Below are 26,432 nucleotides of genomic sequence, written 5' to 3'. Positions count from 1 at the left end.
AATTACAAGACTGATGGATGCAGAAAGATTTTATTCTCTTTTTATGGATAAATTCTGTGCTTGTTAGGCCTAAAACAAGAGCTGTGGTTACGTGTCAGAAGTGAGCCAAAGGCTTAGTGACCAAATAGTCATGTTGGGTTTTTAGTTCAGGTTTCAATATACACAAGCAAAATACTCTCATGCATACAATTCCACGTGGAAATGGTGTAACAAATGGATGATGATGTGTTTCATTTCCTCATCCCCTTAGGTTTTTTTATAACAGACTTTATTTTTAAGTGCTTTGAGTCACATTTTAGTTTCACTTCCATGAAGAAAGCTTCAGCTATATAAGGCCAAGTGGTCTGTTCATTCAGGATGCATCACTTCCTCCTAAGAGCTGACAGGTTGAACAAGCTTCCTCTGTGCTCTGGACACATTGGATGCTGTTTTTTCCTCTTTATTTGAAGTCTTTCTTCTGTGGGAGGATTGAAGATAAGTAGGAACTTGAGATTGTGTTAGTCATGCTTCTAATGCTTCTGAGAGTATGATCTCTTCACTTGGGCTGATGCCCACCTTGAGCTGCTTCTAAATACATGTTGGACTCCTATTGTGCTCCTCTCCTATTGTGTGCCAGCAGATACCTGAAGTCAATGAACCATATTAAGTAAGAGTAGCTCTATGATACCAAATTTTGTCTTGCATGTATGTTTGTACCCAGCAGATATCTAATATCTTCCAAAACCATCCTCTCTCTGCTCATGTCTCTCCTGTCATTCTGCAGGGGTGTTCGCCAGCCTCTGCACAGTTCTCTGGGCTCTTTCCATCTTCACCAGCTCCTCAACCTGGACCAACACCAGCTCACTCTCTGTAACATGGAAGGAGTGTTTCCTGGGGATTCTGTTGCAGGAATTGTTGCCAAATTGTGCTCTCATCTTTGCCCTTCGTTTTTCCAGGCTCTGATAACTAGCCAGGCAGTTGATACTGTAGCTGTGGGGCCAAAGAACATTGAAGGAGACTCTATAAAATGGTATAGCAGCCAGGGCAGAGGTGTATGTATATGTGTGTTTGTCTAAAAATTTAATTTTTGTTGGAATAACTTATCCAATATAAACCAAACAAATAAGATGCACACCCAAACAGCATCTAAATGCTCTCTGCCTTCAAGATCCTGTTTTTATTTATACTTTACCTACCTAGAGTTCCCTGGATTCAGACTGAAGAACACCTAAATGCAAGTTTGGTTTTTCACTCCTTTTTCATTCTTACTTATACACATAATTATGGAAATAAGTTGAAATTTAAATTATACCTCTGCACAGAAAAAGCCTAGAGAAATTGATGATAAATGTGCTGTTCATTGCAATGAAAATCATATGCAATGGCCATGAAGGTATTTATAATCTCCACCTGTTGAAGATTCACTGATTTAAGTATTTTGCTACATATTAAAGTGGAATAGTAAAGTAAGAAAAAGACATGCTTAAAATCTAGAATATTTTTGTCTAAAACTGTATTACCATTGCTTACTTTGGGCATGAAGCATTCTCTGCTAGCACTGGTCAAGCAGTCGTGGTAGTTGCTGTCAAAAGAAGCAGTGAAGAGATATTTTTCTTCTCACAGTCTCTAGTCTCCCATCTCTCACAAGAGATCTCTAACTCCAGAAACAATGCAATTGTAACCAGCTCCCTGCACAAACTTGAATCAGGAGTCCACAAACTTGCCCCAAATAGCTTTACCACAGGCAGTGGTAAACTCCACTAATAAATTTAGTTGCAGATCCCAACCACAAATTGTATTGCCTAACAGATTGCAATCCAGCAGTGCCAGTAATCATTTCAAGTTTTCAGCAGTGCTTGGTGTCCCTGTCCACCACTGGGCTGTCAGGGCATTAGCCTCAGTACAGTCACACAGTTGTCAACTCTCACTCCTGACAGCTCAGAGCCAGGCACAGCTGTGGGAAAAGGGAAGTATTGTCCCACCCCTTTCATAGACAAGAGACTGAAGTCTAAGGACACATGACAACAATAACAGCTCTGCAAAGAGTGGAGATGTTACCCAGTTCAGTCTTGAGTCTTAAGGACCAGACTTCATCAAGGTATCAAGGTTCTTCTTCTTATCATTCCATCACCACTGTGCAAGGTTCACGTACCCCAACTACATAAAGCTACAGCTGCAGTAGCCTTTTCACAGACACCCGTGTGCATTTTGGAAAAAGAATTTAGCTTATGCATATCAAATTCTTCACTGACACTTATTTTTTACTAAGGAAGATTACAGTGAGATTAGAACTTAATAATGACAATTCTCTTTTGAGTCACCCTTCTATTTTCCAGAGAAGAGAAACAGATATAAGAAGAAAGTTTTTTTTAATGATAGTTAACATCCATAATACAAACAATAAGTTAAACACAGTAAAAATAATTTAAATAAAGCTTGAGGTTCCAGCCCTCATACAAATAATCCAAATCTACAAAACAAAGACAAGTTTAAAAATAAATCCAGAATAAGTCGGAGGAAAAAATATCACTTCCATATAATATCAGTTAAATGAATGGAAAAAAATTTCTGACTTTTGATGCCTGCAGCATTTGACAAATGCCAAGTCCTTAAATCTTCTCCAGGGTGTATAGGTAGATGTAGAAGTTGCATAATCAGACTTTCCAGGGGACACCTTCACATGTGACCTGGAAGCCCAGCAACTTTCCAAGTTGCTGCCTTGCAGCACAATTCTTAAGTTAAATACATTAACAGTTTGTAATGCTGACTCAACTACTACTTTTTTTCCCCCCAACTTTTTGATGCCAAGTCTGATCACTCTAAGTACTGGTCTTAACAGGCTAGGTTTGTGGGACTTGAGACTTAGTATTATTCAGTACAATAAGGGGAGATTTTAGACTCAGGTCATGTATAAAATGAATACTTGAGTTAAGTAAGTTGAAACTGTATCTATTTCCAGAGCAAATGCTGGTTCATAAATGGAGTAGATAGCTAACTTGCTATGCATAGTATCATGCATGGGAATACTCATTTAAATGTTAAATATTTTAACTTTCCACTGAGTGGTTTCCAGGTAATTCAGAGTAGTAAGATAAAATATCAACCCTCTCTCTGCCTCGTGCCTCAGGAACACTGATCTGAGTGACTGACCACACAAGCATTCAAAATGAAAGCCTCTTATGACATTCAGGTCTTCACTGTCCTGGTGTCAGTATAGGCAAAATTCTGTTCATTTCAGTCCAGCTGTCAAAAACAGGTCACTTTGGTTCAGGAAGAAAACGACTCTTGGCAGCTAGCCCATTCATGCTGGAGTCAATCCAGTTCAGGTATTGAGTAACTCTGGTGTAAACACCAGGCTTGTTTTCCTTTGCACAGCCATCTCCCCAGCTGACAATGCCATAAACCATCATCCTGCCATTGTGCTCACAGACCATGGGGCCACCGGAATCTCCCTGACAATAGAAAGAGAACATATTAGGTCACTGCAGATGGAGGCTGTGATTGTTTTTCTAGAGTTAAGCAAGCTACTGAGGACCTATGAGCTAAAGCTTTGATCTTTGAGAACATTGCTTAGATGGAACAGAAGGTTTGGCATCTGCTGTGACTTGAACAGTCTCTGAAGCTGAGATCTCTAGTTCCCCCTGTCAGGATACCAGGAGAATAGTTACCTTGGAAAACAACCCTCCATCCCCATCCCAAGTTTATAAGCATAGATATTAGACTAGTGATACAAGGTCAAGGCCAACATGCCCTATATTCATCACAGAATCAACTGTCTCCCTGTCCATAAGGTACTCTGACACCTGAGGATGCTTGTTCTTCTCAGTGGCTCCTCCTTACTCCACCCAGAAAGATGCAGGGAAATTAATCTAGCTTTGAGAAATCTGGAGGCGCTCAGTGTCCCCTTAATCTACCCTTGCAAAGCTATAGTTAATGTGCAAACAGATTAGAACAGTTGCTATATAGCTCTGATGGTATCTATCAGCTATTGCTTGAATAGATTGAAAATAAGGCCTTGAGGAAAAACAGAAGCTAAGACAGTGCACTTGCACCTCCAAAGGAAGGCCTGGAGGGGGTAAAACCTAACTGTGGATTCCAACTTTATTCCAGATATTTGGCCACGTGACAGGTCAACTCCACTTGACATAGTAATTTCTAGTTACATTAGAGACTCTAGTGACTAGTAGAGTTATAAGATGCTGCCAACTGATCCATGTAGTAGTGTACATGTATTTGAAGTTATTTAGAAAATAAACCAAACCAATTTTACCTTGCAGGCATCAATCTGCCATGTGGGATCCCCAGCACAGACCATGTTGTCAGTAACTCTAATATTGTCATAGTATTCATATTTGCATTTTCTCTGTGATATTAAGTTCACAGTGGCTGACATCAGTCTTTGAGCATAGAAGATGTCATCTGCAAAAACAAGAAGTATTTCATTGTTCTCACTCTCCAAGAAACAAAAAGCAGCAAGAAACCCCCCCATAACACAATTTCTGCACTTAAATTAGCATAACCATTCCAATTCTCCATTGAGGTTCTTACTTTCACCTTTCACCTTATGCAGTATTGGTTTGCTTTTACTGTTCATAAAAAGGTCTCAAAGAGAAAAACAAGTGGTCCAAACACAAAATACAAAGTTTAGTTTTTAGAAGGAAAGCGTTCAATAATTTTTGATGGAAAGTCTGCACAAACAATCCCTTGCTAATCCTCCCACACAACTTTTTTTTTTTCTGCTCCTCATCACATCAGGAACAATAAAAATTGTGGTTTATATTTTGCCTTACTTTGTATGGTTGATATGAGAGAGAAGCATCAGTTAGGAAATGCCATAGACAACTAGAGAAGATGATAGCAAAGGTCATCTTCAAGAGATGCACATGGAATACACATACAATGGAAAGGAATCCTTTTTAACACTTCACAGATCATGGTGTAAAAATCACCACATTCTCACCATTGTGGAAGACCAACTTTGGGAAAAGAAATAATTTACTTACAAAAATCTTGTTTTCCATAGCCAGCTATTTCACAGTGCGTATTTTCTTTTAAGTAGAGGTTCCTCTCTGGCAAGCAGACTGTTCTGACATACTTGGATTCTACTGCACACTGTCCAGAAGTTGTCCTTATCCTTATCAAAGCTATTAACCAAGTCAGAAAAGATACAGTTAGATTTGTAAAGTTTTCCCCTCAAGTTCTGACAATAGGAGTACTTGGTACAGGTAATGGGAATAGCTGCAATTATATTTAGTTCTGGTTACACACGGCTCCCCTCATTGCTTTTGGAACAAGTCATTACTTAATAACAACAACATCAGTTTCCCAACACTAAAATTAACAAGTGTTCCAACTTGTTATCCTTCCTCAAAGGATAGGGGCTAATACTCTTGCACAAGACTCTTTTGCCTGAGCTATCTTTAGATGTTTAAAAGATCAACTTTCTGACTGGCTGTAGAGGGCAGTACCCGCTATCCTGAATGGCTTACAAAGATATTCTTGGATTTTCTTTACTTCAGCAGCAGCAGGAATCTGGAAGGGGTGGTAGAGTTCTAAATGACAAGTGCAAGAGTGAGAAGTCTGGTCTGTTCAAGTTGCAAAAAACCATCTCTGACATGGTTGCTTTAGGAACAGGCTTGTGAAACCCAGGTTTTTATGGAGTCTGAATTAATTCAGGATAATCTTCAGCTAATGAGGTGGTTGATATGGCAATCCCATGCTATATGATGAAACCTACTGTGCATGCATTTTTTTCCATCTTTTACTATACATACAGTCTGATCTTTAGGCACATAATAAAATGGCAGAAATGCAATGCTGCCACCAGTGCTTATGGAAAAGCCATGTCTTCCACAGGTCCAGAGACTGCTTGCCAGGTAATGCACCTGATATGCACCACAACCAAAACTTAACAAGTGCAAAACCTGTCAGCACAGGCTTAGTTTTCAGACTGTTCCTGCTTCCCTTCTTCCCATCTCTGGTTCTACTTCTTTTGAACACATGCCACAATTATGCAGCCTTCACCTATCCCAGTGTTTTAAAGGCTTATATTAAGACAACACTTACCAATATCATTCTCATTGCCACCTGTGTCATCTGTAAAGTCAGGGTGAGAGATGATCTCATCAACCATGAATACTTGTTCTTTATCATCAGTAACATTCAGTATGGACTTTCCAAGGAAAACTTTGTAGACAGATTTGTTTATTGGTCTTCTTGACCTGAGTGAGAGTAGAGAGATTGATGAGGACTACTGATTTCTGAAAGTAAGGTCAACAGCTGAGATCCACTCCAGTTCTCTTTGACATTTATTTTAATGCTGATAAGAAAAAGTAAACTTTAGTTTGCTTTGAAAGTTGATCCAATATTCTGAAGAAAAGCATCCTAATTTTCCATTTGAGAGGATTAAGATAGGTATTTAAACATTCTGAAACATGCCTAACTAGTTGCTACTAATGAAAGGCGTTGGCCTTAAGAATCCCCTGCAGGATGCCAAAAGGATCAGCTTTCCATAGAAAAGTCAACAAAAAGCAGCCATAGATGTATTACACAACTCACCATCAGTACAACTATTAAGCTTAGGGAAGGGCTGAGGTAAAAATGAAATCCTGGCACCAATATACACTGAATTGTTAAAATTGCATCCCACCCAACCGTCCACATCTTGCTAGTTCATTCTGCTAGATGTGGGCTCCCAGAGGCTTAATGTTTCTTTTGCTGCTCTTGTTTTATTCAATCAAAGGAACATTCTTACTGTGGTGCATTCCAAAGGGTTGCTCAGGGAGCATCACACCAAGAAATCAGTTGAAGAAAGTGTCAACTAAGAAGGCCATGGAACTGGAAACTTACGGAGTGTGGAAGCAGTGTGCTGCTGTGAGCACCCAGCAAGGGTCGATGAGGCTGCCCCCACACAGGAAGTGATCCATGCCCCTTATGTTTTGGAAGATGCCTGCTATCCAAGGCTGAGACTCAACCTCTGCCTGCTTTCCACCAACAATCTTGAACATCTTGCTAATGCTCCTTTGACCACATGTAGGCCCTGTGAAAAGAAAAATTTCATTCAGATGTTCTTACAAATAAACTCCAAACTTGTGCTATTAAAAATAAAATAAAATGAAAAAAACAAACAAAACCCCAATTGTGTTGAAACTAATATTACTTACCACACTTCTCTATGTTGCAAGGTGTTTCTTGAATGGCAGATCCCCTTTTGGTGTAACACCAGGGTCTGCTCCTTCCATTTGGGTTTCTAAAAGATAAAAAGAGTATTCTTTTCATAAAGACAGTCATAGTATTTTAAAATTTCCAAGTGTTTTGGAAAAAACAAAAATATTTTGCTGTAATATATGCCAGGGGAAATAATGCTTCAGAAACTCACACTCCAAATATTTTTAGTCAATAATTCAACTCTGTAATGTTATTTTTTAAAAACATGTTTCTCAGTGAAGTATCTCTGGGACTGTGATAATAAAAGTTTCCACAAGATGAGTGCTGCTTTTCTTACCTGCAGTAGCTGTGTTTGCCCAGCCCAAGCTGCAAAGCATTCTCTGAGTAAGCGTGGTAACGACCCCTCCTGATTAGTGAGGGCAAGTTCCATGGCAGACATTTGTCTTCTGTTGCCATCCCTCTGTAGTTCTCCCCATTTTCAGTATAGCATGTGCTGTCAGTGTCTGAGAAAATAAATATTTTATTAGCAGCACGCTCTTGCGCATAATTGTTCTGTGACAGACACGAACAAATCCTTCAAACGAGGAAAAAAGTTCTTGCATTACACTCAAAACCAGATGCAAAATCCAGACTGACTAGATACTGTTATTAAATTTGCTCTATATGGATTTTGAGCGTGCATATTAATTCTTTAACAGTTTAAGAGAATTTCACAGTCTAATAAGTTCTTCTGCTTCTGACCACCCACAAACTAGCTTGTTTTTCCACCCCAATCTAAAAGTAAGTTTGAGGTAAGGAACCTTAGTGAGGAGGCAGGGACAAAGAAATTAGAGATCCTGATTTTGCACCAGCATTTTCTTGCTTCTCCTCATTTAGTCTCTTAGTACGAACTGCTAAAGGCTATCCAGTCGTATCTCTGGGTAATGCTTTCACTTGGCATTTCATATGAATTCTTTGGCTATCTTTTAGACCTTTCCAATCAATTTAGTTAGCATTAAGGAAGACAGATACTCTACCTAGTTCACAGTGAAGCCCAGTGTATCCATCTGGACATATGCAACGGCCAATTCCACTGAAGAGGTAATAGGTAATGCATGTTCCTCCATTCAAACAGGGGCATTCTGTAAGTCAATGACATCACTGATTAGAGGCAAAACATTTGAATGTGGAGATGAAATGTAATTGAAAATTAAGTTTTAGGTGTTTCAGTATCAATAAGGATCTTTCTTCTTGTACAAGTACAGGATAATAAGTTCCATTTAGGTTCAAATAGAACAGGCAGATGCTTACCCTTGTGGTCTGATCTGCGTTTATATTGCTTGTAGTATTTCCAGCTATAAATCTACAGGAAAAGAAAAAAAAGAATTTTTAAGGAGGCAGTTCCTTTTATGTGGTTTAACCATCTTTTCCCTACTGCATACTTTCAACTATTTAGTTTTTTGCATGTAGCTACCTGCTGAACCTACTCTGTGGAATGTGAATATGAACGAGAAGTGCAACTCTAATTAGGCAAAGCAGAATGGGGAATAAAAACTAATCCCATGTCACGCAAACAAAAACCACCAAAAAAACCCAAAAACCCCAGGATCAGAAAAGCCCCACTGAACTGTGCCACTGCATCAGGTCAACATTGCAATTATTTATGCTGTAGAAACATCAGCAGCTCTTAATGGCCATTGTCCCTAAACAGGGAAGGAAACTTCACCCTCTCCACCAAGCAGTGCAGCAAAGATGCAACATTCATCAATTGCCCCTATCATTTTGCTGACCTTGGTGCTTCACATTGTGCCAGAAAATGAAAGCCAGAAAATTTATTCAACAATGGATTCTTGTTCTGTCCTTCAGAGTTTTTCCCTCTGCTTTGCAGGCTGGGTCTGCCTTTCTCCATGAAATAAGATTAGGCTTTTGATATACTTAAAACTTACAGACTCTAATCCCGTGACAAGGGCACCCAGCATTACTGTGAGGAAGATGAGTAACTTCATGTTGTTAGTTAACTTCTCTCTTTGTTCTTCTTCTATCTGTATTATTTAATTCTGAAAATAAAAGAGGAATTTAGTGTCATGCTGTAGCCTGCAGTGCCAGTTTTCTTGCTTCTGTTGTCTTCAGTTACAACACAACTGATGAAGAATGAAGCTTTTACTTGCAGCAGGATATCTGCTTATTATTTCCATAAATTAAATTAGAGGTTATACTTTGAAGCTTTTTTTGAACAGGCAGCAATAAAACCAGATTTTTTTTCAAGAGTGTAATTGAAACAGGGAAAGAGAAATTGGAAAAATCCATACTCCATTTTTGCAGTATGGACTAAGTTGGAAATTGGCAGATGTATTTAGCTGCTGCCCAACTGTTTGTACCTATTGAACTGACCATTGCTACCATCAACAAAAGCACTGAGCATGCACCTTCAGGGTATGAAAGGGAAAACTCCGTTTTTCAGTCCCTCTCTAGTTATCAGCTGCATTTTGTTGCTGCTCAGCACTTAGGTAAACCTGGCCACCTGACCGAGTGCCTCTGACCACTGCCACCTCTTGAAAGTCTGCTGGTGATGTTGCCTCACTTATTTTCAGTGTTATAGGTTTACAACATAGTCTGTCTCAACTTCTTATATGCAGCTGGATCTTGTAGCCAAGCAGGTATAGCAATCTTTCCAAAAGCAAATAATTATAATGTAATAACAATGGGGGTACAATAAAGTCCCATGTGTCTTTTCCCTCTTTTTAAATTGCAATAGAAGTCATGAGAGTATTTTTTTTAAGCTCTGACTCTTTCAGTGCTCTCTCACTTTTAGAAAACTGTAAAACTTCATTTTTAAAAGATTCCATGGGAACCATAGCTATATTTATATCAGCAAAAAAAAAAGCAATGCAGTAGAAGAAGATGCACAGAACTGAGCTGTACACTGTACCTGCTTCAGGTTTCTACAGCGGACTAATTTCAGTTTGGTCCTGTAGACTGAACACCTGCTGATATGTGGATTGCACCTTCTAGTTTTACTTCATTTGGAAGAAGTGGAGTGTAAGTACTCTACAGCTCATTATTGAACACTCCTAACACATGTTCACACACTCAGCGGTGTGGACCAAAACACAGGGTATACAGAAGATCACTAGATTCATTTGGAAAATAGACATAATACAAATGAAAATGCTAATGCAGATGCAACCTCTGCTGTTAAGCAGGTGTCATAATGCAAGAAAGCAAATCATGCCTCAGGTACTTGGCTGTGCATGCATTTCAGATTCAGATGAAATTTTAGCAGATATACTTCCCTTAAACATTATTATGACAATTATTTTTAGCATTTGTGGCAGCAATGAAAGTAATTTATTCTTTGCGACTATAATTAGTTTCGCAGGCCCAGCCTCCACACCATAAACAGCAGTACTGCTGATTCCTTCAAAAATTCTGCTATACTGTGGCAGCTAGAACTGACCTTCCCCGCACCTGCGATACCGCATCGCAGTAGCATTTTCCTTATTTAATTTCAATGCAATTTTAAAAGCAATCGTTTCATCCCGATCGATTCATCCGCTGGTGCCTTTAGCTGCCGGCGGGGTTGCAAAGGCACGGCACTTACCGGTGGCGGTGCCGGGCTGGCGGAGCTGCGGCGGCTGCCGGGGCGCTGCCCGCTGCGGGCTCTATAAAGGCCGGCCCGGGGCGGGGCCGCCGCCGCCGCTGCCGCCCTGGGGCGGCTCCGAGCCGCTCCGCCCCGCCCCATCGGGAATCCTCCGGCCGGCCGCGATCGGAGCTGCGGCGTGGCTCAAGGGGGAATTTTTTATGCTGCTTTTTAGTTTCGGGGAAGGGGACTACGGTCAGGGCGAGTAAACACCTTTGTACGGGGTAGGATTTCTGGAAGGGGCTCCTTGACAATTCCTTAGGGACATTTATAAAAACAAAAGAAATGTGAGTGAGAGCTATGAAAGGAATGACTAGAAACATGCCTGGAGACTTGACAGAATGATAACAATGATAACATGTATGTATGTATGTATGCATTAGCAATAAACATAGAATGACTATGAAACATGCCTGGAGGTACAAGCAAATGTGGTGTATTATTCATCTGGTACTACCCATAATGAGAGAAGCACAAGTGATTTTTTAAATAACAGAGGATTAAACTCTTTCAGGTGTGGATAAAACACAGCCCGCTGGGAGGGAGTATTGGGTCAGAATGCACTTGAAGCACTGGGTGTGTTTTCAGAGAGCTGTCTGCAGCTGAAACACACAACATGGGGGTGAGCAGGGTGCAGTTCTCATGCCAGCTGGAATGTGTTAGGACTCGGGGCTTACAGCAGGTGCGAAACTCATCTCCTCCAAATTACTTACGCTCCCTTGGGCCTGAGCAATCGTGAGAAAGTGGTCATGGTTTTCTTATAATTTCTGCCTCCCAAAGAAGTATTCAAAGCAGCTCATTTCATGAGATGAGGATGGAAATTTGAAGTGACAGGTGTCTAAGAATGCAGACCCAGCACAATAGATCGTCTCTCCTGCCCAGATAAATATGATTTTGTTCACATTATGCTGTGATGTTATAGCAATGCAGTGAATAACAGCAAACCAATACATGATATTTGTGGGTGTATTCATAGAGTCTAGCTTCAGGTAGTGCTGGTGACTAAGGTGAGGTAGGTGTCCACAGGCTGCGTAGCTGATGAGGAGCAGTTTCTTTAGAGGTCAGGTCAGAGAAGTAGTTGACCTGAAATTCCCTCAAGAGAAATGTTTTCATAACTTTACAATTCAGAGCTTAAGGAGACTACCTTTCTATGTTTGCCATGTAACAACTGGTGTGACTATTCTTCTTCCCTCCCCATTTCTATCTGTGTCAAGTCTGTGGTATAACCATACCTTTATTTAGGTACTGTCTGCTTGCATGCTCTATTTCTTTCCGTTCAGATCTTCAGGTTCACATCAGAACAGATCTCACGTTTGCAGAACGCACATGGAGTTCACTTCACTGTATGGCAGGAGCTGAGTCAAGAGAAACAGCTCAAGCTGGAAGTCCATAAGCGAGCATAAGTAAGGAATAAACCTTTCTGAATTTCAGGAGAGAAATGTGTCTCACATTCTGTGGTGACTTAATATATCAACATCACAAGTAATTAGACCCTCTAGGAAACAGGGCAGAAAGCATAAGGATAGAATCCCCATGGCACTCTTTATTTCAGAGGAGTCGCTGTCAACTAAACTTACCTCAAGGAATCAATTCTGCAGAGGGGGAAATAATCCAGTTTTTAAAAGCAGTCTGGAACATTTACTCAATTAATTTTAATACACCAACCTTACGCATAATAAATGAAGAAATAGGTCATAGTTTGATTCAACAGGAAGAGCAGGGAGAAAACTGCATGCAGGAAGAGGGTGGGCTCTTTAGGCCTGGGCAGCACCTCTCCTTCCTCCTCCATGCTTCCAAGGAAGAGTCTCTAGGCCTTCCTCAAACTATCCTTCTGGGGAAAAAACCCTAGAGCAACTGTTTCCTCTTAGATATTTTTGTTTCCTGAGAAGTGTGATCAGTTATCCTCTCCCTGAACCTTTGACCAAGCTTTGCAGATACCCCTGTTCCTAATTTTCTCCTTAAAACCTGCAGGTTCATACTTGTTTTCCAGATCCAAGAACCAAAAACTTTTGTTGTCTTCACTCTGACACAAGATACAGCAAGATTCAAATCTCCCTTTTTCTGCCATTTGTCATATACTCAGGTTTTGCTGAAATACTGTACTTCTTAAATACATCTAGAAGGCCCCCAGGAGAAGTGACTTGGGCTGTGGTGTCACTGTCTTTTAATCAGACTGGTGACAGCTATGATCAGAAATTCTGATGTGCTTGCAGTGCTGCTTTAAAGCTATCCAATTCCTTTGGTCTAAATATTTGTACTACCTAGATAGGTAAATGAGTTATAGTTGGCACTGGACTGCCCTGAACTGAAAATATGGTTTAGTAGAAAGATATCCCAGCCAGCTGCAAATAAGTTTGTTCTGGTGTTCCAAGTAACCTCACAGCTGCACTATCTCTATGAGCATTGAATGACTCCTAGGGAAGCAGAGATGCATGAGATAATTTCCAGCGCCTGGATTCACTGAGCTGGCTGATGGCTAGCACAACAAGAGCTGAAGTGAAGTTTCAGGTAAAATAATTCCTTGGAATCTCGTCACGTGCCCTGCCTTAAGGCAGAGACCTTGGAAAATCTGTAGCATGGCACTTCTGCCATGTCCTCCATCTGACCTCAGAGCTGGACCTGCCAGCACAGATGGGAAATGCACATACTCAGTGAGTGGGAGGGATGAAACAGGACCGGTTCTGCTACCAAGGGATTTTTGGTAGCTTCAGGGTCAGCATTTGTTTTCCATTGCATGTCTGAAGAGTTTAGAAGGGCCTGGTTACAGGCCATGTCTTCTGTCCAGGACAAGACTGTGATAGGACAGAGAAAAAGCAGGTCTTTATAACTCAAAAGCAAAGTTGTTTGGGAAAAACAGTGAATAAAGTTAAATGCCTACTGCAAGACTCTCAGTGGAAGTGGAACTTGAACTTACTTGCTCAGTAGATACTGATTATGAGAAGTCATGAGGCTTAAGAGGGAAACACTTGTACAGACTCGTGAATAAGTTTTGTATTTTGAGAGCCACGTTGTGCTTTCCACAGTTAATTTCCTTTTCCTTTTACATGTCCGTGGTTTCATCACTTCGGTCTCTTACCGAAATTTGGCTGAGGTGTAGGCAGGATGGAAGAAGGAAAGACTTCTGAAGAAAAAGAGGTAATAAAGGAAGTGCTAGAGTGACCTTGTAAAAGGTACTTTACCTGCTTAGTAGGATTACAGCATCTACATGAGAAAAAACTACTCCCAACATCTCAAGTCATTTGCTCATTTTTTTAGTTAGGGCTGTTAATATATTTCTCTTGTGTGCACCTGGATTATATCACGGAGTAAAGAAAATGTATACACCTATTATGAGCTCCTAATGTGATTTGAGTCTGCAGTCATATGGCACTTCTCTAAAATAGAGGTCAGATGCAGTGGATGTAGCCCTGTCAGAGCCACTGCCAGACAGTTCTTGGGTTACTGTGATTTTGTGTTTTAGGTTTCAGTTCCAAATAAAAATCTTGCTGATTCTTTTAATTTATTGTTGAAGTAACTTGAATGTTTCAGACTAGTCGGCCAGCCTGACTTAGCAAATTTAGGAAAGATAGCATTCCATTCCAGCTAGATGAGAACACTGACCCTCAGAGAAATACAGGGGTTTTATCTCATGGTGGTGTACTGAAAGAGATTGTGAGGTTTGCATTGTTCTGCAGAAGTTGCTGTGGTGGAGGTATTATCGGTTACAGTGTTCATTTTCACAGCTGATGATAAAATATTAAAACTCAAGAGAAATACCATCCACCATGCATTGACTGTGGTGGTCCATTAGTAAACCCCAAAAGGCTAGAACTTTTCAGGGATTTAAATAACTCTATAAATATTAGTAGCAAGAACTGCTGCAGAAGTGCTGTTCTACAAGGAAAATTTAGGCCTGAGGCTTTATATTGCCTGAAGTCTGATGGTCTAGTTGTGCATGTTCTGGTTTATATCCAGCATAAGTAACATCAGAATTAGTCCTTTGACTAGTAAAATATGTGCTTTGCCAACGGGAATTTCAAGTCCTCTCTACTCGTGCTACATTATGAATGGAGAAGTGTAAATTTGCATAAAAGCGGTTATATGTGCTTAAACCTCTGTCATCTCAAATGAAAGAGCAGGGTTAAACCACACAGTGAGTATTTGCTTAGTGATTAAGAATACAAAAGTTAAGAAAACACCTAGAAGTCATGCCAAAAGATTGACGTGACTTGTCATCTCTGTAACAATGATGGCTTGTTGTTGTCAGTTTTGTTAAAGAAATTGGTTTGTCATTGAATTAAGTAGCCCCAGCTATGGGTATAGAATTTACAGAACATAGCTATATTTACCATTTCTTTGTGTATTGGAGTGTAGCTTCAAACTCGAACTGTGTTTGGTTACTGTCAGTTTGGGAGTAGGGTAGAAAGGATTTTACGTCAGTCAGAAAGTGTGTCATGAGTTTAAGGGAAATTTTCCAGTATAAAGTTGATTTAGATTATTTTGTCTTCATCTTGAAAAACATGGGTACTTTTACAGTAAAACGTTTTGTATTCTCTCTCTGATGTTATTCAAGTTAAATTTTTTAATCAGTTTACTTCTAGCTCTTGAGATAATAACTGGAATTACTGAATAAACCATTAGATTTTGAAATGTAAACAACTAGATTTCAAATGTTATGTTATCGCTATTCATAAAGTTAAAAATATAAAGCTCGCTCTTTAATCTTATTTTCTCAAATTACTGTTTGTATGAGTCCCAGGAATTTCCAGAGTAGCTGATTTTAAGTTGAATGTGATTCATAAAAATTCTTGTACTTTAATGACTCTTGATTACTTGTCAGTTGTTTGTGGTTGGAATCTGAAGCAAGTGGTGATCTCATTTCCTTTAGGTACAATTCAGCTACTCAGGTTTCTTTATTTAATTTTTCTTTCCTTTTCCTTGCTGCCTACTGCTTTTCCTCTTATCTCTGTTATCTGTGTGCGCAGATGTGGTAGAGCATTCTCACTTGGGGGCCGCTGGGCTCTCTGGGATGCCTGTGGGCACTGCTTGTGGCTTTGCAGGCAGGGAGCAGCCAGGCTTTATCTCTGGCCTGAGGCAGTGTCACCTTGGGCACCGGCCTCGCGTTCATGCCAGGGAGCAGCTGCCCCACGAGTGCTCTTCTTGTATGCAGTGATTGTTGTTTCAGTGAGCTGTCCGGATACGGGTATTTTTCAGAGCAGCGATGATCACATCTGAGGATTTCTTCATCAGCTTGATGTGCACCTGCTTTTAAACTATGCTTTGTATCTCATTTAGCAGTTATGAAAATTCATTGATTATGAAAATCAGCAATCTCTCTGACATTTGATCAAATTGCTCATTTGAGGCAGCTAATATCTAAAATTTAAAGATTAGTTGAGCTACAGATCTTGCATCCAGATCATAAATACTTGAAAATCATGTTTGTGTATAGGTGTAGGCCTGTCTTTAGTTGAAATCAAAGTGCTGATAGCACTGGGGAAAACATAAAAAAGATTTCTGAGTCTGAAAGTAGAAGGCAGAAAACAATTAACAAGGGTTTTTAGGGATTCAGTTGTGCTTCCTTTGGTGATCTTATATTTTTCAAAGGAATCCTTTTTCTACCCTACCATTTACTGGTCTGGAATAGCACATTGAAATCCAACGCTGGAAATTTACAGAAAGAACTGATTTTGGACTATTTTTTCTGCAGTGCATCAGTCAATCAGATGCACATTCCACAGGAAACCAAACAAACCGAAAGCATGCCAGTTAGCACATTTCTGGAGAAAAAAGATTGGCTAAAATCTTGGAAGAAAGCAGATTCTGGGGATTGACTGCAAGCTATGTCCCAGTAAGGGCATATCCAAGGAAGCAGCATACCCTAAACCCCCTGTGCAGTACAGCCCCAGAGAGAAAACTGGCACTGTTCATCTCTGTGAAAGGCTGCCTGGGAAGATCATTTAGGATTCCACTCCCTCTGAAGCATTAATTATCTAAATAAATACAAGATACAGGAAGAATAATTCTTATGTCTTGACATTAATGACACTAGTAATGGACTGTTTTGAAGAAGCTCTGGAGGGAAAATGATGGCAGCTCTGTGAATTTATAGTTGAAGGAAAAGGTTACTAAATGCAAAAAATTGGTAGAGAGCCCATAAAGCAGTACTGCCCAGTGTGTCAGGCTGCCTTTATAGATTTGCACGTGAACAACTATTGAACAATTCAGGGGATCAGGGGATAAAGAGTTTTAAGGAGAAAAAAGAAGTTGCTTCCTGGGTGCTGTTGAATAACTGCATTCTTCCTGCATAAACTCATAAAGAAACCGTGCTGAAAAGAAAGGAGAAACAGCATTAACTTGGGCACTCTTGGGTAATAATAGCATGTATATCGTGTGCTCTAATAATAGCACTTATCTTCCCCCCACCACCACTCCTGTGGATGTTTTGGCTGCATTCTTCCCTTTTTTTAGTTCACTTCCTGTAACTTATTTCTACTATGGACAATGTACTATTTTCCCTAATCTTTGTTTGCTGATTGTTGTTTCAAGTTTATAAGCCTTAAGTAAATACTTCTCTAAAGAAAGTTGTGTTTACTCCCCTTATCCTGTCTATAGCAGTTGCAGATTTTATGGGCAAACGAAGTGGACCAAAAAAACCCCCAAAAAATGAAGAAAAAGAGAGAATGCAGAGCCTTCTCATATATCAAAAGCCCAACAGAAAAACAAAACTTTAAAAAATATGTTTTGTTTGCAAAATAGGCCTTTTTCCCTCTTTGTGCAAAGGCTTCCAGAGGGAGGTTCTGGCACAGAGTGACCTATCATCAGTACCAGCAGGAGTATTCCTGCCAGAAAACAGAAATACTTACTTTCTGCCTCTCCCTTCTGTCTCCAAGGCTTTTTCTTGGCCCTGCTTGTTACTTGTGCCATTCTGTGATTTTGCTTAGAATGGTTGGAAATGACAATATTTTCTTTCTTCTGAAATGTGTGTGTTTTTGATAAAAATTATCTCAAATTGAGATACAACAAAGTCTCCATCATGTGGAGTTTTTGGAGTGTATCTTCCCATTGTTCCCCAAGGGGTGTCAGGAGTATGCTCACTTCTTTCCATGGACCAAGCAGTGAGGGAGACCATCATCTACAGGGGAGCTGAAGGCAAGATGGAGAGCACACTCCATGCTAATAAATCTGTGAGGCTCAGCAGCTTGGGCTGCAAACTGGTACTGTTGTGATGATCAGATCAGAAAGATAGGGAGGGAAGTGGGGAGATGGGGGAAGAGGCAGTATTAAATGTCACTTTCAGGGAGAAGGGTAAGAAAAAAGTGTTATTGTCAGAAATGGAAGAACACACTGCTGCAAAAATGGAAATGTGCTTATCCATGGACATAATATCAGAAAAATTACTATGTGGACAATGTAGGTTGGCCACATGAGTTATTCAGGAGGAGTCAGCATCCAAAGGATGAGTGTGAGAGGATAGGCCTAGCGGGCATAGGTCATGAGGTGCTCTGAGAGTGAAAACAAATTATGTATGGTTGACTCAGTGAAAAACAGGCATAAGATACAGGATGACTTGATCAAAGAGATGCCTTTGCAGGAGCTTGTCTGTGTGCAGACAAGAGAAACATAATTGCAATTTTCAAGGCTTCTGTCAAGCAGGAAAATTACATTGCTTTCAAATGACAGCCAAAGAAAATAGAAGATGGTTGTTTTGGACCCAAAAGGACTAAGAAAGATGGAGCTCTGTCATAACTGAGTTAGATCTTATGAAAGGTCTTATGAAAAGCTAATACCAGAGAGATGTTTGAATTTACTCTTTGACAGAGTTTACAGAAAGTTCCCAGTAGAGATGTAACATCACCCACATGGAGATGGCAAATTAGTTTGTGTTTCCAAGTGAAAAAAGGAAACCAGAAGAGAGCCATTTCAAAGTAAAAAATGTGTTAGAAGAGTATGGAGAGATTCAGTGAAGAAGAGAATTGTGGAATGTGGTCAGTGATATGTAAAGGAAGCTTCCCAAGCTCAGAAAAACAAGGACAGAGCAGTTCTGTGAGAATAGTTTGAATTCCATGTAAAGGACAGAACAAGACTGGAGGAAGCCTAAACTGGAGTTGGAGGAGAAACTCCACTGTTAAGTTTGTATTAGGTAAGCTCTAAGGAGGTCACCATGTGAAGGAGTTGAAAGTATGCAGTGGGATATTGTTAAGGTAAGACTTAGTGTAGGAAAGAACTGGATTTTCCCTCGTGGCACCTGGTGATGAACATTCATGTTGCCATCCAATAGGAAAGCTTTTGTAGCCCATGTGAATCCCCCTGAGATAAATGGAAATTTCTAACACAGTCTGTGTAATACAATTCATTATATGGAACTACTTCTATGAATAAGCATTACTCAGTGGGTGTAAGGAATGTCAGGACAAATCCTAGGCTACTGTATTATGCTGTACTGAATATTGCTTAAATTCACCTTGAGCTGCACTGAATATTATTCAAAAGAAAAATAGCTTAGATAGATGCTCATTTTCTGTTCATTTCAATGGAATAGGTCCAAAATACCTACTAAACCAGAGATGTAATCTCTCTTCTGAAACACATGTTTATAATTGCTCCATAGCATCTTTATACTACTGTAACAGGGGTCAGTATTTGGCCTGTAATAACTCGTTACTGTTTTCCTGTATCCACCAAATTATGGAAAAAGCCCACTATAGAACATATGTTCCAATGGAACAGCTTTTCCTGAAGGCTACTTGGTTATTCAAGTGTCTCTTGGGCCTCAGATCTGTTTCTCTCTCTACAGGGCCTCATCAGAAAAAGGTGGAGACTGACTCTTGCCCTAGACCACCCTTTTCACAAAAGCTAGAAATCCATGACTTAGACTGACAAGGGCCTGGAATCCAAATCTTTCCTTTCAGGATAAGTGCAAAAAGTGAGTACTGCTACTGCCTGCTCTTTTGTCAAGCTCCTGCTCTGAGAAGATAACTTCATATGCCTTGAGAAGGTGCAGGCACTGCATGCAATCATTCTACAAATATACCAGAGGACCTGTCTAATGTTTTTAGGGGATGCTCTCATGGGACATAAGGACATTAAATACCTACTCTAGGCATTCTGAACCAGGTCACACAACTTTTTAAAAAATGTTTCAATGCCTAAGTTTGATACATACGGAAATTAAGCTGGTATTAGTGATGATTTTCACTAAATTCCAATAAAGGTAATGTAGGCTACTAGGTCACTTGCTTCAAATACTTTTAGGTGATTAATTGCTATTCCTCTGCCTTTCATTCTTCCCCCTATGTGATTCATAATGAAAAAGGCATTTATCGTGTCTTTCACAGTATGGTGATATATTAGTAGATGATTCCACAATAGTATTCAGTGCCAGGCAGAGGTGTTTCCTTTCACCCCAAAGCATGTTAACACATTAACATGAGATTATTCCTCAAAGTGAGGTTCATTAAACTTCCAGTGCTGTCCAGTTACAGTTTCACAGCTGTCAGTTCTGGAGCAAGATAATTTGGCACACTTGGACCTCCGTGTTTCTGTGCATTGACTTCTATAGGCATGTATGACATTTTCTCTCTAGCTGCGAGACCGATTCCTAAAAAAAAAAATAAAACCAAAGCCAAAATACTAAAGAGGAAAGACACAATCATTTAAGGAACATAAGAAAACCGCAGTCTGAGCATGTGACATTCAAGCCTGTGCAAGCATATATCAAGTACTAAAAATTGAAACAATTTGTGCAAGTACCTTCAGGCTAGGCAATGGCAAACTTTACATTTAGCATCTTCAAGAAAACCCTATTAAACTATTAGAATGAAGTATAAACTCTACTACATATGTATATAGTATTGACAATTCAAAAGGCAAGAGAAATAGTATAAGCTATGCTTTGGTTGTTAACAAATGACATGAACATTTACAGCAATTTCATTGAGTGAAAATAAGAGTAGATACCTAAACATCTGGTGCAACTCATTTGCAAGACAATTTTTTCAGATGTTCGTTGGACCAGTGCTATTAGAGCCAGCAGAACCCAGGAGCTGTGACTCATCAAAAACGCTGAGAAACCCATGCTTTGACAGGTAGTTCTCTGAATCCTGGCATGAAAATTACCTTCTGAAACAATGGTAACACTTCTTTTAAAGAAGTCTTTCTAGAAAAAGAAGGGGGCAAAAATCTGAGCAGCTGGAAGTCAACATCGTGTTTTCTTTTTAGCTCTTGATAAAAAAGTATTTTCAAGCACTACTTTAAAACAGGTGATTAACAGTAGAAGTGTGTCCTTTTCTGTTACTCTTATTTCATAGCCCTGGAATGGTAGATCCTATGAATGACTGAAGGAAACAGTGAACTCCTGAGTTCTTGTAAAGTATGATTGTCATTTCATCTCTACTGAAACCTGTATTTCAGAGCAGGGCCATTATTTGCAGCACAATGTTAGATTATGGCTATGGGAAATTCCACAGTAAATACTTAGAAGCTGCAGTTTCAGATATATAGGTATATTTGGCATGCTGTGATCTATTTGGGCTGCCTGTATATGCTGAAATTATATTAAATTCAAAATATTTGTTTCAACTCTTAGTGCCTGGCACATATGGCACCTTAGAATTTCTGACTTGAATTTTTGAGTTTGCCAGTGGTTCTTACTTTTGTCATTCAGGTATGGAATAGGGTGTCAGTGCTGTTACTCTACTGGCAAAAATAATGTCCTAATTCCTTGAGCACTAAATCTCAGAGAAATTGGGATGTTTTACCAATTCATGGTTAGGCTTATACAGTTGCCTTCTCATTCCAGTACTCTCCTTTTGGACAAACTTCTTCAGAAATTTAGTAGTTAATTGAGGCTTGAGACTAGCAATATCTTTCAGAAGGAAAAGTGACTTTCTGCCCATTAAAGATGATGTGAAATATTGGCTACTTTGGCAGACATGCAAATAGTCAGATATATTTTAAATAAGCTCTCAAGGGAGAGCTTAGAGCTGGGCTAACAATGAGAAATCTAAATAGATCTATTACTTACTTAGTCAGCCTGATTTCATGCATATTCGTAGGACTTGACAAACATCTAAGCACAACTTGCCAAAACTTTTACTAATGGAAATCATAGCAGGAGTGTCACAAAACTGTAGGAGAGTGCCTAGGCTTGGCAGGGTTGCAGAAACAGCTCTGCTGTCCCATGCACAGCTGAGGTGGTTTGGACTGGCACGCAGGCATGACCTCATGATAAACTCACTGATCCTCACTAGGAATTAATCATTTGGCTACTTGTAGCCAGCAGTTTATCACCAAGAGGAAGAGACTGCTGTCTTCCGTTTGCATATCATAAGGGCAAGTATATTTATCAGCAGTGTTGACCAAAGACTTCGCAATGAATTTATGAGCTGATTTCTGCAATTTCTGAAAATAGTACCACGTAAAATTTCCCCACTAGTAATTTATTTGTTTTAAAGATTTGCAATATTACAGTGACCTAAGAGTTGCTTTTTTTGGTTTTGTCTCTTTCTAAAAGTCTTGTTCAGCTAAAGATATGGAACTCTGACTCTCAGAAAGTTTGAGCTATCATGACTTCCTGATAAGGAAAAATTATCCTAATCAATAAGATATCCATTCTTATGAATTGTTATTCATTCTATCCATATCAAAATGCTTTGCCATGCCACTGAAGAAGGACGTAAAGCAGAAGAAGCACAAAGATATGAATGTTTTCTTTTGAAATAAACCCCCTATTTTATCTTCCTAAGAAAAAATATTATATAACACTTACAAAATGGTACTGCGTTTGAATAACCTCATTCAAAGACTATGGGATGGAATAGTGCATTTTGAACAAATGTTACACAAACTCTGTGTGTTCTGAGATGTTATTGTCTTAAGTGTGAGGCTGATTTTCAGCCAACCAGCCAAGCAGTCCTTGGAAATACTACAGGCAGCAGGAGTCCCGCAGGAAGTGGTATTTGTGATTCAGTCAGCGGCACCTTGCCCACTGAGTCAGTGTTGAGCCAAAGTCCAAATGCGTTTCTAGAGTGTGGAATATAAAACTGAAGTCATGACTGCTGCAGCCACTGGGAAATTCACTGAGCTATTGACGAGAACAGGGATATTAACCGCAACATCCCAGATTCCAGACAGGGATAATGACAACTTTCCCCCCTTACTTCACTGGCAGAATAATTCTAATTTTTTCTAAGCCTTGTACTTTTTTTCTGTACTTAACAGATCACCATCCTCTAGGCATGTTGGAAGGATGAGTGCTACAATTCAGATGTGCAGTCTGTCTTTCTATGGGCTATGCTGGAAATGCCAGGTGTGGCCCTTGCAGTTTTGTAATTCCATGACTTATCCCACTTGGAGATGTCAATGGACACCATCATCGTAACCCATCGTAACCTACCTGAGCTTTTCCAGCTCGTTCAGTTTTGCAGCTGAAGGGATGTGCTGAGGCATTTGCAGTACATTTCTTCTCCAATTCATGACCCACTAGATGGGCACAGTGACTCAGAACAGCTTTTTCTAAACAAAGCCTTAATTCATGGGTAGGAATTGAACAAACCTCAGCTAAGTTTTAAGCAAAGATGCTCCACATATTTAATCTCTCCTACTGGCTTTCACATGCCAAGTACAGAATTGTTCTCTAGTCATTAAGTTTTCTGGTGTTTTCTTTTTTTTTTTTTTTTAATCCAGTTGTTATATATACTTTAAAACGTAACCAAAATAAGTCTTCAAAACAGATGTTTAATGTCATTCATCCACACAATAATTTATGTGAAGGTTTGTGGTAGTAAATTTTGGCATCCAGATTTCCAAAATAATGCCAAAAGTTGCTGTGAAAAATCACAGCTACAAATCTCAAGTTGTCCAACAGGCAGTCTAAGGGCTGTGACCCTGCATATTATTGATGATATAATACTTAGCATTGTAAATATTATTCATGTCAATTGCTCACAAACATATTTTTATGCTTGTCTCAATTTTAATTTTTTTGTAATTATGAAATAATATCTACCTGCATTTGACTGAAATTTAGAGAAAAATTAGTAAGACTTTTGGTAACGCTTGTTTTGGACCTGCTAACATTTTGATCAGAATCGTTGCTAGGTACATATAAATGAATCAAATTTTGTTGCAGGCAGATGTGGTTTCAACCATTTAGCTGGACTCTGTAATCTGTATGCAATGGCTAAATGATTTCTAGTGTTATGGAACATATTAAATACTAGGTAGCTCATTTAGCAGGGGGATAAGGTTGTCAACACACGAGTTTCCCCATTAATGTTGGCAATGTGTTTAAATGTTACATGTATCATCTAGGCTAGAGCAGGCTCATCAGCCGGTGATGCAGTAGCTTCCAAGCAGACTAAGGGACATAAGGACATAAAATTCACTTCCCTGGACACAGCAGTACTACCTCTGAGCACCTGCTAGATCTGGACTTGCAGGTCCAAGCCTCTTTGTTCTTCATTCCATTGGAGTGAGGAATAGAGGGTTATTCAGTGTGAGAAACAGTGACAAAATTTCACTCTGAAACACATCAAGTTCGCCTGGTGTCATATGAAGAGCACAAGGTTTATGCACAGCACACCAATCAATCCTGGTCTCTTCCCTTCTCCTTCCTTTATCTTTCCTCCACCCTTCAATACAAAAGTTTCTGCTTGGTCATGAAGGAAATGAGGAAACCTGGATGCTACCCCAAGGGAGAAAGCTAGAGGAAGGGCTGGGTGACTTAGTCAAGCAAAGGGGAGGAGAAGGAAATGATCATTGAAAAATAAGGTTCTAAATACAGGATGAATTTGGATGAGAAATATGTGGAAACATTTCTTTAGAAGTGAGAAGTGGGAATAATGTATGAAAAACAGTTTCATCATATGCAATTAGTAAATGGAGATTTCAAAGCCTGGGGTCTTATGTGAGACCAACTGCCAACAATGAATTACAGTGTCGATTCTCACTTTGTATTGTACCAGAAATGCCTATTTTTATGGAACTCCTGGGACCACTTTGTCCTATGAGTCTAGTTGACCATACTCCATTTTGAGTGGAATTCTTGCTGATGCCTTCATCTGTTATATCCTTGCAGCGCCTTTCTTTGTGGCTTCCCTCTCTCAGATATGATGATTTAGGCTGTCTGCATTTTAACACTTAAAACCCACAGCAACACAAAAAACTGATCATGTCATAATCCAGTTACCATATTAGTGTACTTTGCAAGTGTCTATTAGTATCTATTTAGTTAGAAAACCAAGGAATTGTTGGTATTTATAGTGTGCTAACATACATTAATGTATTTAGTGTTAGCCCATCCTAAGGTTTTCCCTCTTTTTCAGATCTTTGTTGGTTTAAGTGCTGTTTTTATGGTATTTCTTCAAGTAGCACTTCTCTCATAGTTCTCTGAGCATCTATAGGAGCCAGCCAAGCTGCTTGTGAGCATGCTGGGGTATTGTAAGTGCATTGCTCTCATTTTATAATGCTGAAAAGACCTGCATAGTGCAGAAAATGAAAACCTTTTAAAAGTTCTTCCGTCAGAAATGCTGGTATCCTACACCTATATTGCCATAGCATGGAAGCTCACAGCTGACAAGAGCTGTGTGATCACAGACAGTGGAGCCCCTTTGCAAGCACACAGGCTTCCTGAAAAATTCTGCTCTTAAGGGCTGGCAGAAAAGAAGTGCAAAAATAGTAACAGTATTAGATTTTATGACTTGACTACCTCTTTCCTATCCTGAACTTCCTTTTGGATATCCTTTCACATCCTGGGCTGCATCAAAAGCAGAATGGGCAGGAAGCTGAGGATGTGATTGCCCCCTTCTTGTCCACTCTGGTGAGACCCACCTGAAGTGCTGTGTGCAGCTCTGGGGTCCCCAAGAGGACATGGATTTGTTGGAGCAAGTCCAGAGGAGGGACACCAAGCTCATTAGAGGGATGTAGTGCCTACAAGGCAAGGCAGAGAGAATTGGGATTGTTTAGCTCCAAAAGAGAAGACTTTGGGATGACCTAGTTGTGCCCTTCCAGTACCTGAACGGGGTCCATAAGAAACATGGAGAGAGACTTTTTCAAGAATACATAGTGACAGAACAAGGGGGAATGACCTCAAGTTGAAATAGAGTAGATTTAGATTAGATAGTTGGAATAGATTCTTTGCTATGAGGCTGGTGAGGCACTGGAACAGGTTACCCAGAGAAGTTGTGCAGGCCCCATCTCTGATAAGTGTTCAAGGCTGGGTTGGATGGGGTTCTGAGCCCTGATCTAGTGATGAGTGTCTCAGCCCATGACAGATGGGGTTGGAACAAGATGATTTTAAGGTCCTTTCCAACCCAAACCATTATAGAATGGTTCCTAGCCTTTGGGGAACTCTGAAGATATCAATACATGCTAAAGCAGTTAGTTCAAGTTGCAAGGGAGAGTTAGTAGTTGAAGACTTATTGGAAAGATCTTGCATTGCCAAGTAGCTAAGGCAGCTCAATCACCTTGGGAAGATTTTTTACAGTGTATCAGTGAAAAGTCATTGAGTGGACAAAGTGCGTTGTCCTTTCCTGTACTAAGCCAGGTTTATGAATAGGATTTTTTCCCCTTCCTGCACTCTGCTATTTATGAGCCTCATGGTATTGTGAACAGGAAAATGTTATCTGTTTAAGAGTTGAAAGGGCAGAATTATTTCACCCTCTCCTTGGAAATGCAGGTTGAAGGT

The 26,432-nt window shown here is 39.8% G+C and overlaps 1 protein-coding gene across 1 annotated transcript; it reads right to left on the bottom strand.

Moving 5' to 3' along the window:
- Positions 1-2,331: 2,331 nt before the first annotated feature.
- On the bottom strand, positions 2,332-10,756 carry PLAU (plasminogen activator, urokinase). Its single transcript, XM_063163787.1, has 11 exons — positions 10,727-10,756; positions 9,072-9,182; positions 8,437-8,488; positions 8,163-8,267; positions 7,484-7,649; positions 7,143-7,228; positions 6,829-7,018; positions 6,046-6,200; positions 4,983-5,123; positions 4,250-4,398; positions 2,332-3,431 (listed from the first exon to the last, which is right to left on the bottom strand). The coding sequence occupies exons 2-11, from the start codon at positions 9,129-9,131 to the stop codon at positions 3,237-3,239; spliced, it is 1,299 nt and encodes a 432-aa protein (XP_063019857.1). The 5' UTR covers positions 9,132-9,182; positions 10,727-10,756; the 3' UTR covers positions 2,332-3,236.
- Positions 10,757-26,432: the final 15,676 nt, after the last annotated feature.

Source organism: Melospiza melodia, chromosome 9 (assembly GCF_035770615.1).
Source record: "Melospiza melodia melodia isolate bMelMel2 chromosome 9, bMelMel2.pri, whole genome shotgun sequence".
In the NCBI taxonomy this organism is placed as follows: Eukaryota; Metazoa; Chordata; class Aves; order Passeriformes; family Passerellidae; genus Melospiza; species Melospiza melodia.
Note: the sequence above shows the minus strand (reverse complement) of the source record. Positions and strands in the feature narration are given on the sequence as shown.

Bases quoted from the DNA above. Each gene is read 5' to 3' on its own strand.
- PLAU (XM_063163787.1), bottom strand. From the start codon at position 9,131: ATGAAGTTACTCATCTTCCTCACAGTAATGCTGGGTGCCCTTGTCACG. The intron at 8,489-9,071 runs GTAAGTTTTAAG...CTTTTCCTGTAG, and splicing joins TTGTCACGGGATTAGAGTCT to ATTTATAGCTGGAAATACTA. The intron at 8,268-8,436 runs GTAAGCATCTGC...ATTGACTTACAG, and splicing joins ACGCAGATCAGACCACAAGG to AATGCCCCTGTTTGAATGGA.